Source organism: Hippocampus bargibanti, linkage group LG05 (assembly GCF_051943395.1).
Source record: "Hippocampus bargibanti isolate YZ-2025 linkage group LG05, ASM5194339v1, whole genome shotgun sequence".
Lineage (NCBI taxonomy): Eukaryota > Metazoa > Chordata > Actinopteri > Syngnathiformes > Syngnathidae > Hippocampus > Hippocampus bargibanti.
The window spans coordinates 5675082-5689756 of record NC_142738.1 but is presented as its reverse complement, the minus strand read 5'-3'; the positions used below and the strand labels follow the sequence as shown (position 1 = coordinate 5689756).

Genomic DNA, 14675 nt, shown 5'->3' with positions numbered 1-14675 from the left:
TCCCTAAAAAGAGCCGAAATTCCCATCACTGATGTTCTTATCTTGTGCCTGTAAAGTGTCCTTGAGAGTTTTGAAAGGTGCTTATAACATTATTTTATTATTATTATTATTATTATTATTATTATTATTATTATTATTATTATTATTATTATTATTATTATTATTATTATTATCGTGTCCATATCACGGCTGGCATCGAAAGGTGAGTAGCCAAGACGACATCGGGCCTCGCCTCTCTCATTGGGCGAAGATGATCACGTGATACAGAACCACCCAAAAAAACTGCGTCCCACATCATCGAGCGTTTTGGTTTTCTGCAACGCTCTTTTCAGTTTAGTTTTAACCTATTCGGTTTTTTTCCTTGTTGTTTTTTTTTGTCATTCGACGTTTTAATTCGAAACGATGAGCATCCCCGTGGTTGACTTTAGCGTGGCCAACCTCAGCGTCGAGGATATTTCCAATGCAGACCTTAACCAACTGAGCAACGAGTTAAAAGTAGCTTTTATGGAAGTGGGCTTCGTCTTTTTGAAAAACACTGGCATCACCCAGGAGGAGGTGAGACTCAACAGAAACTATTGTCATAACAAGAATAAAAATAATATAAAAATATATGGTGAAAGTGAAAACTTTATTGGCAGTCCGGATTCGCTGTCATATGTTTTGTGTTTTTTGTATATATATATACAGTACTGTAAAACATGTCAGTCAAATACTGAAACTTGTATCGTACTAATACACTACCCCAACTCCACAAAAAAAGGATTAAAACAAATAAAATGTAACCTCCTGCTCTGTTTTTTCCTTCGGTACAAAGGTCTCGCTGACATGAAAATTGACACGGAGGGACGGCACACAACTGCCAAATAAGAAAACAACATTAAGTGGAAACTCTCGTTTTTATCTTTTTTTTTCTTCACAAAAATAAAATCACTCATTTGTTATTTATAAGTTACAGTGTACTGCTTATTATTTCAAAAGCTCATAAAAAGTATTAGGCGTCGTCACCGTAATATAAAGCCGGATAAAACCAGCAACCAAGACATGTCTACCATCTCGTGGCGGTTGTTGATATTAAAATTTACCTCCGGCCCCATGTACGTTTTTTTTCAATGTTCTTCGGTTGCGATAGTTTCTACAAATTTTCAATCATCAAAAGAATATCAAATAACCCAATGTAGCTTTTTCTGTTAAAAAAAATCGAAATTTGTCGCGAAAGCTCTTTGAATGTGCTACTAAATTGGCCTCTTTTGGGTGTTTAAAACCAGGATAATGTTGCTAATTTAGCGCTCAATTATGTGAAAAGTGTTCTGTATCGTCATATTTGTTGTGTGCTCGTCCTTGTTTATTATTTTTCTTTAATATTTTTAGTATTAGTGTGTAATGTTAACTTGTTTTTCCATACAGGTGGATTGTGTCATGGATGCTTCCAGAAGGTTCTTCCTGCAGCCAGATCACCAAAAAAGGTTGTTTCAAAGGGAATCTTTCCCAATCAATCCCTACCATGGCTGGGTAGCCATGGAGACTGAAAGGTATTATTTTGTGTGCACTCCGCTCTGAACGGCCATTTAGAAAATAGCCGCCTCTTATTACGAAATATCAAAGTTCAATTGGGAGTTGTAAATTGGGAACATTTGGCTAAATGCATGAAATGCATGACTACACAACTTTTTTGTCTCCCTTGAAACAAGGCCTATGATTTATTTGAAATTCTGCTTTTGTAAATTCAGCTTACATCCAGAAAAACCAGGAGATCTAAAAGAGGCGTTTAACCTGACTTCACTGCATCCTGACATAGTAAGTATGTTATTGTGTGTGATGGATTGAAAGTATAAGTTTCTTTTGCCATTAAAAAACAAACGTTTGGATTTGGGTTCTTGATAGAAATGGCCCTCATCCGAGGAGGTCCCGGGATTCCATGACACCCAGATGACTTTTTTCCACCGCTGCAAAGACCTGAGCCTGCGTATTTTGAGGGTGATAGCCCTCAGTCTCGATGTGGACCCTGAAATCTTCCTGAGCGCCCACCGCCTGATTGGAAGTAATGAAGCTCTTTACTGATTTTGCCACAAAACCTGCTTTGCTCTTACAGGAAATGATGTATTGATCATAAAAATAATGTCATCACGTTACATACAGTTGGTCAAAATTGTTCATCATTATTCTCTTTGTAGCCGGAGAGAACTTCACGACGCTACGTTCGCTTTACTACCCGCCAGTGAATACCGAGAAAGCCAAGGAGGGTCAGCTGCGATGCGGAGAGCATTCTGACTGGGGCAGCATCACTTTGCTTTACCAGAATGCAGAAGGTCTTCAGGTACGCAAAAAATAATAATAATAAAAAGATGATGATGGAGTCTAAATGTCATTCCCAAACGTATGTTTATTTATTCAGGTGCGCCATCGTTCCGGCGAGTTCATCTGCGTTCCTTCCGTGCCCGGAGCCGTTCTCCTCAATATCGCCGATATGATGCAGCGTTGGACCAGTGACCATTTTGTATCTGTGGTGAGCGCTTTTCAAAACAAGTACAGAAAACTTACAGACAGAGAGAGAGTGAGGCCATTGTCCAAAAAAGAAAATGGCTGCCGACATTTTTTTGTCCTCTATTCCCCGCCCGCAGTCTTCAGTTAAAGCCACGTGATTGGTGAAGAACGCAGCAGTGAGCGGAGGTTGTTTAAACATTAAAAAGACAGGCAGACGACAGTGACAGAGTTTCAACATTGATAGTTTAAAGCCTTGCAGTGTAGACTGCAAGGTTAAAATTCACATCAATCAGGCTCCACAAATAACCCGCACAAGCCATCTGCACACTTGATGCAAGAAGATATCAACCTAGATAAACAGAACACAATTGATGAGGAACTAGATAAAATTGTCACAGAGAAAGCACCTACAAGGGATCATTCCTCAAGATGGTGAAAGAAGAAGGTTACGTTCCTCATCAAGTGTTTAATGCTGAGGAAACCGGCCACTCCATTCCATCAATCCATCAACGACCATCACAAAGGTAAATAAAACAACTTTATTATACAGTACAACTTATTTCTTTAATTATAATACCATAGCATATTTATTATACATAAAATAAGGTGTAGTTTTAAGGCTTAGAAAATTAGAAAGTAGAAAATTATGTTTTATGGTGACCAGGGAACGGATTATTCTCATTTTGATGGTTTCCTATGGGAAATTAATTTTTGGGATACACACTTTTCACCGTGCACACTGTTTCAGAACCAATTAAGTTTGTAAGCCAAGGTATCACTGTAATTGGTTTGGATTCCTGCAGTAATAATGATTATTGTTGCATTCCTTCAAATAAATGGAACTTGGGCAAAAATGCTGCAGAAACAAGGATGACATCACGTGATCATTCAAATCTTGTCATTAATGTATCCAACAGTCCCACCGAGTTGTACTCCCCCCGACCGGTGACTGCAGCAGCACTCGCCAGTGTGTGGCTTTCTTTCTCCACCCCGACAACGATTTCGTGGTCAGGTGCATCGACGGATCCGACAAGTACCCCCCGATACAATCGAGAGCCTACTTGAAGGAGCGCGCAAACGACTCCTATGGGCGGACGTAGTTCTTCCAACAAGCAACTTCATTTGCTTTACTGCCGCAAGATTAACATAATCAAAATTATGTTGGAGATAACGGTGACACCCGGCCTTCCTCACTACGCTACAGGTAACTTTTGAGGCCATGCCTTTTGCATGGTCTGTGTTTCAATCCTGCACTATTGTATTGAATATCCCCACAAAAAAACAGTCAACAAATGCTGTCGTGAAGTTTTTTAATGTTTATATTATATCAAAATAATTCCTCCTCAGTTCCACTAATTCTTATTAATATTGACAATGAATTACAGTTGAATATCACTTTCAAAGTAAAATATGTTTATATAGAAGGTCGTTGATGTAGTTGCCTCTTGATGATATCCGAGTGAAGTTGCCATGCTTTCTCTGCGATAATACCCTCACACACTCTGTCCCCTGCTAGCTGCTTTTCGTTAATCCAAATCAACAGAAGTTTTTCAACCTCTTCTATTGCCTTAGACTGTTGCTAGGACAACACAGAAACACCCTTAGCCACACGTAGCAATGGTCAACTTACGTCTGTGTAAGCTCTCAGTCGTACAGGAGTGGTCCATCGATGAGAAGGTTTCTTCAGCCGTCATCTGTACAAATTTGAAATTTCAAATTTGTACAGATGACGGCTGAAGAAACCTTCTCATCAATGGTCAACTTAGCATACTGGTACTGGGACGCTAACTCACACAAACGCACACCTCGTTCATGTTTTTCGCTGATATCCTTCTGCTCGTCCATAAATTTCTCTTCGGCTTAACACTAGCCTGTGGTGGGGTCTTTTTGGGTCCCATAATAGCAAAAGTACTCCACCCGATAACAAACCACTTCTGCACTCAAAGAAAGGGGGTGACGAAAACTAGCCTGCCATCCACCGTGGCGCTGTGTGGTTTAGTTCATCCGCCGAAAACTTGTTTGTATGCCAAGATTATATTCTCGCAAATGTCATGTTCGTAAGGCGAAAAGTTTGTGAGCTAAAGCGTTCGTGAGCCGAGGTATCACTGTATGAACAATTTTTGGTTTTGTTACATGCTATCATTAGACCCCCCCTCACCCCCCCCCCCAAAAAAAAAAAGTAAAATACTCACTATAAATTTGCTACATGATTTGCTTTACTGTCACTCACAACAAAAATGGCGGATGTTTGGGACACAGGAAAAAGACACATATGTGTATGACAAATTGGAGAAGGAATCATTTCCGAAAAATCAAATTAGGGAATTCAATCAGATAAAATGACATGAAAAACTAAACATATTCAAGAATGTGGTTCTCATGACAAATGTAGTTGTAGATAAAAATTTATAAATATGATTAATCATTTTCCCTTAGGGAACAATTTGCAGGGTCAAAAAAAGCTTTCATCTCTGGTTGCAAAATTCCGAGTTGTCATTGTTGGAAACTTCCAATTTACGGTTTTAAAACCAACAATTTAATTGAAGGTTGACTCTTAAGATGTAAATTAAATATATTTAAATACGATAAAGTACATTTCCCCCACCCTACATTCCCGTGGAAATACACCAGAAATTTTCCAAAGCCTTGCAGTCCAACTTTTCGCCAGTGGTGTATTGCAAGCAAACAAAAAGTAGACAAGATGGAATGTTGAAATGCCAAAAAACACTCGCTCCGTGATCGGACACTGCATTTGCGACCCGTGTTTGGTTAACGCCTGTTTTCCTCCAGCTCCCAGGGCTCCAGACTCTGCAATTATTAAAAAACATGAAATATATTATTCTTGCAGGTTGGTTAACTTGCAATCGGTCACCTTTGTCACTTTACTCACATTTGACATCTGATTTGGGTTGGACCTTCTTCTTCTCCAGTTCACTCATGGCCTGAAATGGAGAAACAGAAAAAAAAATCGGACTAAATCAATGGTGGCATTCCGTAACTGGGTGGTGATAGCGAGAGGGTTCTATTTAAGGACCTGTTGAAGCTGGCGTTTCTGAATATCCAGTACTTCTTGCTTATTTTGAAGATTCTCGCGCTGCTTCTGCAGATCTGCCACTTGATCCACGATCATTTTGCTCTCCTTGGCTAGCTCCTGCTCGTACTTCGCCAGATCCTCCTCGGTGTAAAGGGAGTTTTGCTTCTCCAACGTCTGGAAGCCACGCAACAGTTTAGTGATGGTGATACATTGAGAGCTCTGTGAACAGATGCATTGAAGCAAAATGGCTTCCGATTGGCTCAGGAAAGGAATTCTTACCTCCCATTCCTGATTTTGTCGGAACTCCTGCTTCTTTGTGGACTCCAAGAACTCGTCGAATGACACTAATCTGTCTTTGTTGGTGTCCACCTAAACATATCACGCATGAATGGTCACTCCTGTTTCTACCCTTGGTTACGTTAAAGTAGTGTTGGACCGTCAGGGCCTGCAAGGCCTTCTCTGCTGGCCTAAATATATCTGAATTACTGACTAATGTTAATTATATTTTGTCCATGATTTTTTTATGAAATAATTCCAAATTGTCTTTCAGCTTGAATTGTCTGAAATGGGGCGGCTGTATAAAATACAATACAATACATACATATTGATTTAAATAGCGCTGTCTTTCGGCTCGAATTGATACGAAAGGGACTTCTTTAATTGATCGCAAACAGTTATGTTTTCCTCTTCAGATTTATTTGAATCATATTCATAACTGGATGAGTAACAAGAAAGGATCCTTTTCTGAATCTCAACTCTCTGAAGCCATTGTTTTGATTCTGGAGCAAGGCAGTTTGTGAAGAAGTTTCCTGACGTGACGTCACGAACTGGAGGCGGGAATTTCTGAATCTCTCCAGTTTTGAGCTCATTAGAGGCAGTTTTAGGCAACTTTAAGTCATTTTTATTGGTGTTTTGCGTTTGACTAAAAATATCAGCCTGCGTGTTTTGGGTATTTTAGATGCTACAAAACGTTTTTCCGATGTCAGTTCGGAAACAAAAAATGATGTCGGTTTTCCTTTAAGCATTTAACCAATCACATTTCAATCATCGTTTGTGACCAGGGTCCGAAATCTACCTGTACGCCTTCACAATCAGTTCTGCAGGCCCTGTCGCATCAAATGTGTCAATCAAACTGTTCTTTTAACCAATCGGATTTCGAGTTGGCAACCGATGGTGTGTTCGAAGGCGCTTGAATCATCAGAGTTTTCACAAACTATGATTGGCTAGTCACTAGCCTAATATAGTATCACTAGCAGCTAGTGATAAGAGCATACTGGCCAGAGCTAGCACACTGTATCTGTAGCCAATTGCATAAGAAAATACATTTTTGTGTTGATTGTTGTGTTTTCTTTTCAGCCCACAATGGCTGAAGGAGAAGAAATAGATTTGGTTGCAGCTATACTGTTAGTCATTTTCAAGATGGACTTTTCAATAATAGATGAACATTATTATGGTTGGACATCTGCGAAGCTAGCAAAAATAACACCAATATTGCAATTTTATGAGGTTATCATAAATCTTAGTAAGTTAAGTTGTTAGTAAAGATTCAAAAAGTTTAATGACAGTATTTCTCAAGTTTCTTCAAGTCACAAGTTATTTCCTGGCTAACAGCGTCCTCTAGTGGACGTATAATAAATCACACCACACTTGCAACTATGGATTCATACTACCTCAGACAAGACATGCTCTCTCATGAGGCGTCTGTCCTCCTCCATCTCCACCATGTCGTCTTCTTCGTTTTGGGAGTTGTACACCTTCAGAAGCTTGAATAGAAAAGAGACAATATTTACTAGTAGTAAACTAGTAACTAGTAGTTAAAATAATAATAATAACATACATTCATTTATAAGCGCCTTTCAAAACTCTCAAGGACACTTTATAATCATAATTTTACCCTTTTCCCTCCACCCCAGCACCCAAATGTCATTACAACTAATCAGTTCAATAAAAATTTGAAAAGCCGTACAACTTTTAAAAAATAACTTACATTAATTTATTAGATCACAATTATTGGTGTTGTGAAGTTCTTCCCTGCAGGGACAATACAATTCACCCCCCACGCCCAAAAAAATACTTTGTTAAATTATTTACAATAAATATTTTTGGGGGCGATTCGTGGTTAAAAAATATAAATCTCACATTCAAAATATCACAAGCGATAGAAACTAAAGTCATTATTTGAGCAGAAACTTATTTATTCACCCACCCTGATTTTTTTTTCTTTTTACCAGAATCATAAAAAAACAATAATGGAACAAAAATACATACAGTAAAGTCTCGTTATATCGATATCGGATATATCGATAGTCCCGGTTATATCGATACTATTTCTATGCACGCACGGAGAAAATTACATGCAAACAGGGTCGGATATATCGATAGTCCCGGTTATATCGATATTTTTTCGGACTCCCTTGAATATCGATATAACGAGACTTTACTGTACATGAGTATTGAAAAATATTAACTCATTCACTGCCCGACATGCAAAACTGTGTCCACTACAGAGGGCCTGGAGACCTCATGAAGCTCTTCTCTCTCACCTCAACATAGTTCCATGGCATCAAAAGCCACACCTTATCATGAGATATGGTTTTTGCTTGAGCAAAGACAAAAAATACCAAAATTTACCAAATCACAGGATCCAGTCCTCCCCTGAACCCAATCACTGCCAGACAGTGCATAAATGTGTCCACTCCAGTGCCAGGGTTTTTGTCATTGTCACTCAAATTCCAGGACCCACAGAATATTGAGTTTTAGGACTACATAAACATTCAATGCAGCGTAAGAAACCTCAGATTCTCTTCTTTCACCAGAAAAAGCGTTATTCTATCATCTTTCATCAGTAAGAGTTCCTAAATTATATGGGGTCTGGAGTTATATGAGCTTGAAATGAGGGTGGCTGTCCAAAATACAATGCAATACATGCGTATTGGTTTATATAGCGCTTTAACAACAGCTGAAGCTGTAACAAAGTGCTAACCTACAGAAAAAAAGGAAACGCTGCTCCCTTGTGGAAGGGAAAACCATTGCCAGATGTCTGACTCGCGCTTTATCAGCACTTCAGCAAGAAAAACCAAAAATAGAACAAATTCGGGATTGGCGCTCTATGTCAAATTTGTAATTACTGAACAAATTCTGGAATGGCAGTGAATGAGTTAAATTACAAAAAAAAAACAATGTATAATTTAACCCACCACTCAAATGAATTCATCTATTTTTGGGGTGGAATTTGAGGATAAAGTGAACATAAAATAAGATATAATCGAATCAATATTAGCCTTTGCAGTATGTTTCGGTGAACTCTATTTGTGAAAGGACAACCGACGTCTCCAGACAAGTTGTGTCCATAATTTGTAAAATGGCTTCAAATGACTTCTAATGAGCGTATTTTGCAAAGATTACACCGCATATCGCTATATTTTCTGTTTTAAGACTCGCGCTGAATATTCCGGAAGTCTTGTTTTTGAGTTGGTGACGAGTCCGTATGTGACGTCACTGAAGGAACGCCCCTGACCGAAAAAAGGACACATTGTAGAAGTCCTTCATCACGTCAATGCATTTTGCTGTGCTTGTTTGGTGTGAAAACGTCATTTTGCACCAAAAAGAGCCAGAAGAGGCGACCAATCTTTATAAAAGGAATTTATCATCCTGTGGAAACGGGCTGATTAATTCCTCACAGGGAGCTTGGTCGACATTTTCTGCCTCTTTTCTGGTACGCTACATTGCAGTCCAGATGCTTCAAAATGACACGGAAGGACTTCTTTAACTGGGAGCGGGACTTTCTGAAAATGCCCAATTCGCAGCTCAATTGTTTGCAGATTTTGGACACTTTAAGTCATTTTTATTGGTGTTTTGCATTTGAATAAAAATATCATACTGCGTGTTTTGGGTATTTTAGATGCTATAAAACGTTTTTCTGATGTCAGTTAAGAAATTAAAAAGTGATGTCGGTTGTCCTTTAAGTTGTACAGATGTTGGTCATGATGTCATACCTCGATCGTGAAGAGTGCCTCAAGCTCGTTCTCGTCAAGGAAGCCATCGCTGTTGCTGTCTGAGCATACAAGGCAAATTTCAGCATTCACAAAAAACAAAAATACAAAAATGAGAATAATAATGAATTTATTTGACTACCATGCAGTTTGAAGAAGGTCTTTGGATCAAAATTGTCCGGTTCAAGACCGTCTGACTCCTTCCACACCTCTTTCAGCTGGTCCTCGCTTCCCTGTACATACAAGTGTACAGTAATCTCTTGCTACTTCATGGGTTCGATTATCGCTGTTTATTTTTTCACAGGAAAAACGAACGAGGTGGTTGGCCCAACCCTACTTCACGGATTTTTGTCTATTGCGGGTGGTCCTGGTCCCCACTAACCAGGAAAAACAAGGGATTACTGTACACGCAAACACATTGGTGTCATTTTAGGCAAGTGCTAACGCTAAATGCTAATTGGTCTAATGATTGGTTGAACGGGCAATTTTGTCTGACTACGTCAGAGAGATAGAAAATTGTTTTATGGGACCTGGGAACGGATTATTCTCATTTTAATGGTTTCCTATGGGAAATTTATTTTTGCGATACACACTTTTCGCCTTACAAACTCTATCTGGGAACCAATTAAGTTCGGAAGCCAAGGTATCACTGTACTTGGTCACTTCTTTCCACCACTGCTAACCTACCGGGTGGTTGACTTTGGCATGAACGGCGTGTTTTTTCTTCATCTCCGCCTGGTGTTGCTCCTCCTTCTCGCGCTCCTCCTCCGACATGGTTTTGAGCTTCTCCCGCCTGTCGTGCTCCTTCATTATCTCGTAGCGTTTGAACTCTTCATGGTGCTGCTTGTCAAATTCCTTCAGATCCTTCGTAGTCTGCCGGTAGGCGTTTGGTGTATTTTATATATAACATACAGCGTACAAATGTTTATTTTAGCTTTCTTACCGCTGTGATGAGGCGGTCCAGGTCCTCAGCTTCAAATGTGTGCACATTGTCTTGGTCAAGGTGTTCAAATTGTTTCAGCAGCGTCTTGTAGTCCACTTTCCAGCCTGTAAGGATTGGAATGCACAACTCTAAATCAAATGTATAAAAAAATGGATTTTAAATAAGAACAAAATGCAGTATGTGTTTTTTACTGAGGATTGTCATTAGTTACCACATCACCACTTAATATATTTTAATCCTCAAATGCATAGAGAAGGATTTCTCTGTGATAGAACAAAAATCCAATTCTAAGGTATATATTCTATACCATTGTATGTCCTGTGCAACAATTGGATATAAGTTTTAAGGCGCAATGCTAGCATAATGTAAGGTTACCATCTCCCACCACCAAGTTGTGTTTGGCCTTGATGAGCATTCGCAGCCTGTTTATTTCCTCCCTTTTGGACTCATCCAGCTTGGTGCGCAGATTGTGATGGACAAAGTCCAGCTCTTTGGCAAGTTTGTGTGGCTGTGAATTAAGACAACGGTTCATTACTGCAAGTCTATAAGTCAACAAGATTTGTTTTCTGTATTTTTACCTCCATGTTGGCGTTTTGTAATTTCACACGAAAGTGAGGGTCTTTCTCCAGGTATTCGGCGACCTGCTTTAGGTAGCGGTCATAATGTAGCCCAGTGTCCTAAGACATGAATGAAATTGTAATAATGCATTATTATTACAATTAACCTATATATAGAATAGAAATAGATGCAAAACCCCCAAAATCCAACAGAGGTAGTCTGTGAAGCTGCTGTTTTATTTTGAAACAAAATACAGTAAAGTCTCGTTATATCGATATCGGACATATCGATAGTCCGGTTATATCGATACTATTTCTATGCACGCACGGAGAAAATTACGTGTAAACAGGGTCGGATATATCGATAGTCCCTGTTATATCGATATTTTTTCGGACTCCCTTGAATAGCGATATAACGAGACTTTACTGTACAGTACTCCTCATTGCAGCCAGTGTGTGAATATTTATTCTTTCAAATGCGCGCCATTCGTTGCATTCTGTTAGTTCACCGCTAGATGACACTATAAGCTTCCAGTGGACATGTCCAGATATTGACTGTCGGAGTGAGGTACAGTATATTTCCACTCGTTTTTGACAAATGGGTATGTCAAATTAGATTTAAAATTCATCGTGTCGTAGTTTAATCTATAAACGTTTTTGGGTGACTCACTACACTCGCTGGGGCATCCAGTTGATCCTCCTTGGTCTGGTTCTGAGCAATGGGCAGTGAGTGGATGCACAGCCACACACTCAACAGAACCAGTATGCATTTGTCCAACACTTTAAGTCGTATCATCGCCATCTGTTTTGGAATAGAAATAATTAGCGGGATCCAAAACACATACAATCCTGGGGGAAAATGATTAAGTGTAATTCGAATCATGGGCGCATACTGTACAGTACGTAGGGCTGTGTTTTTATTTTTTTTATTTTAATGGATACAACAACATTTTTCCACATTTGAATTAATATAGACTAACTGGAATCTCATGGTACATATAGTAGCACCTCGATTACTGTGATTAGAACCCCAAACTTCAAAACTGTGTACCAGATGTGCAGGCCACTTGACTACCGTGCTTCCAGAATACCTGATTTCTTAGTTGGTGTTGATGTTTCTCCAAAATTTTGGTAGCACATCTTTTTTCACCTTGTCAAATTAGGGTGCTGAGTATCGATGTTTAAGATTGTTTTAGTTGTTTAAGTTTAATATTGGTTTCACAACAAAAACGGGGAAACCGTGAGACGCTGTGGTAACTTAACGCATCCACTCCATATTGTTTGTCACTAACTCATAATGTTTTTTTATTATCTGCAGAGACCCATTGACTGCTTACACACAAACGAACCATCTGTTGGCTGGTGAAGCGATTTTGGCAGAGAAAAAGAAACCAAAAGAAGGTTAAAACTATGTATTATGCAAATAAAACATGATTGTAATCAACCAAGGCTACAATAATAATACTTACCCAGTTCCACGTGTAATTTTGACTGTTGAAGTAGCTTCTTGTTAGCTTAGCTTGTATATGTTTACAGCCGTCACCTGCTCATTGCCACCAATACAACCCGCTCGTGGCATCAACCTACTTGCCTCAAGGAGTTACCATGGTGACGCCCCGCTCACGCCCAATCCCATTGGACGGAAGAGCAACGGTAAAGTCGCACTAGGCGCTGGGTGGTCCAGTTACCTGTCAATCAGGATGTCATCGAGCTGATTAAGCAAACCGTACGTGGCGCTCAGTCAATCATCGAGTGGGCGGGGCCCGTGCTTTTTTTGACATTTCCAAATATTTATATCATTTTATTTTGTATTTAAGATGTTTTTCTTATGACAGGACGCAAAAAATGTGTTTTATCACATATTTCGCCCATCGTTGTCAATACATTATACACTTATTGGTGTTAAAAGTCAAACCAACATCAAATAAAACCTGATGATCCAGTTAGCTACTTGACATAATATATTGTAAATAGAGCATTCAACATCTCGATTTTTTTTGGGGGGGGGCAATGTAGCACTGAACTTTTATTTTCAAACTACTTACAATTTGCAGTTCATATTGTATGTATTTGTCCTTATACGTTCCTATTCATATTTGAATTAACTATATATTTTCTTCCAAACTACTGTATGTAGAGTGCACTGTATTGGATTGCATTGGATGTATTTTAAGGTGGATCTCATTATATACGCATTGAACAGGAATAAGATAAATTAAGATCAGAAACCTTTTATTTTTCTCACAATGGAGAAATTTGCAATTTATAACACAAAATTTGGAGGGAAGAAAAAGGAAAACCATGAAGTATTTGTGTGTGCACAATAAACTTTAAAATGGAACTGTACACAGTACATAACGTCATATTCTGTGTTATTTATTTTATTTTTTTTTTGTTTCATTTCCTCTTCCTTTCATAACTTTGCTGCTGTGTTACTTCCGGGTAGAGTGAACGCTGGCACGAATGGCTGCCACGGCTCACCCACACACACAAAAAAAAGCCAGTGACTGTAAAGTATCCTGGAGAGTTTTGAAAGGCGCTTAGGAATGAAATGTATTTTTATTATTATAATGTGAAATTAAATATAAGATAGAAGAAATAGGCATATTCCAACTGTATGTATGCCGCAGTCACCTGTGCTGTGTGGTTTATGAGGTACTGTAATCAGTTATCCGTGATATGAGGTTATAAATACAACACAAAACAATACAATACATATCGATTTATAATAATAATACAGTAAAGTCTCGTTATATCGATATAGGATATATCGATAGTCCTGGTTATATCGATACTATTTCTATGCACGCACGGAGAAAAGTACATGCAAACAGGGTCGGATATATCGATAGTCCCGGTTATATCGATATTTTTTCGGACTCCCTTGAATATCGATATAACGAGACTTTACTGTAATAATATTACATTTCCTTTTTAAGCGCCTTTCAAAACTCTCAAGGACACTTCATAGGACATACTTATAGCACTTTAACAGCTGAACATAAATGTACAGCAAACATATTAATATATATATATATATATATATATATATATATATATATATATATATATATATATATATATATATATATATATATATATAATTAGCCAAATACATATTACAATTACAGATACACAAAACCACGAAAATTTACGCTAAATCTAACATCGTCATACATAAAATATTTTATATTGCCCATGTTCTTTTATTAAAAACACATAATTGGATTTAATATTTATTTTTTTGTTATTGTGTATTTTTTGTTGTTGTTTGTTTGTTTTATGTTTATTTGATGGAGGACATTGATTTGCTGTGGCGACCCCTGAAGGGAAAAGCCGAAAGGAAAAGAAGAAGAATTGGATTTGATATTTAATATCATATAATTATTGTGATTTTATGTTATTGCTTCATATGATGTATTCTGATGTTAAAATATTTAGAAATTAATTCCATTAATGTCCAATATTCTACAGTATTGTCAACCTGAAGCAATAAAGTCTGCCAGTTATGTCCTAAAATGTAACTGCGTCACAATTACATTCAAATACAGTAGTAATACGTAGAAATAAGTGAAACTTTTCATTGTAGCTCAAGTGCATTTTTTTCATTGCTCGGTCTGAGAAATACTGTTGACGCAATGTTACGTGTCAAACAGAAAATGGCGTCT

General features: G+C 38.2%; 2 protein-coding genes across 2 annotated transcripts; one reads left to right on the top strand and one right to left on the bottom strand.

Moving 5' to 3' along the window:
* Positions 1 to 268: 268 nt before the first annotated feature.
* LOC148897617 (uncharacterized) lies at positions 269 to 4350 on the top strand. Its single transcript, XM_088996172.1, has 7 exons — positions 269 to 555; positions 1405 to 1529; positions 1728 to 1794; positions 1882 to 2038; positions 2172 to 2314; positions 2393 to 2503; positions 3399 to 4350. The coding sequence occupies exons 1-7, from the start codon at positions 403 to 405 to the stop codon at positions 3579 to 3581; spliced, it is 939 nt and encodes a 312-aa protein (XP_088852298.1). The 5' UTR covers positions 269 to 402; the 3' UTR covers positions 3582 to 4350.
* Positions 4351 to 4675: 325 nt separating this feature from the next.
* Positions 4676 to 13243, bottom strand: LOC148897616 (nucleobindin-2-like). The gene is made up of 13 exons (XM_088996171.1): positions 12477 to 13243; positions 11678 to 11809; positions 11029 to 11127; positions 10826 to 10958; positions 10451 to 10554; positions 10195 to 10380; positions 9650 to 9740; positions 9511 to 9569; positions 7186 to 7278; positions 5795 to 5884; positions 5516 to 5689; positions 5372 to 5423; positions 4676 to 5289 (listed from the first exon to the last, which is right to left on the bottom strand). Coding segments are annotated over exons 2-13 (1215 nt in total). The 5' UTR covers positions 12477 to 13243; the 3' UTR covers positions 4676 to 5287.
* Between the last annotated feature and the right edge of the window lie 1432 nt (positions 13244 to 14675).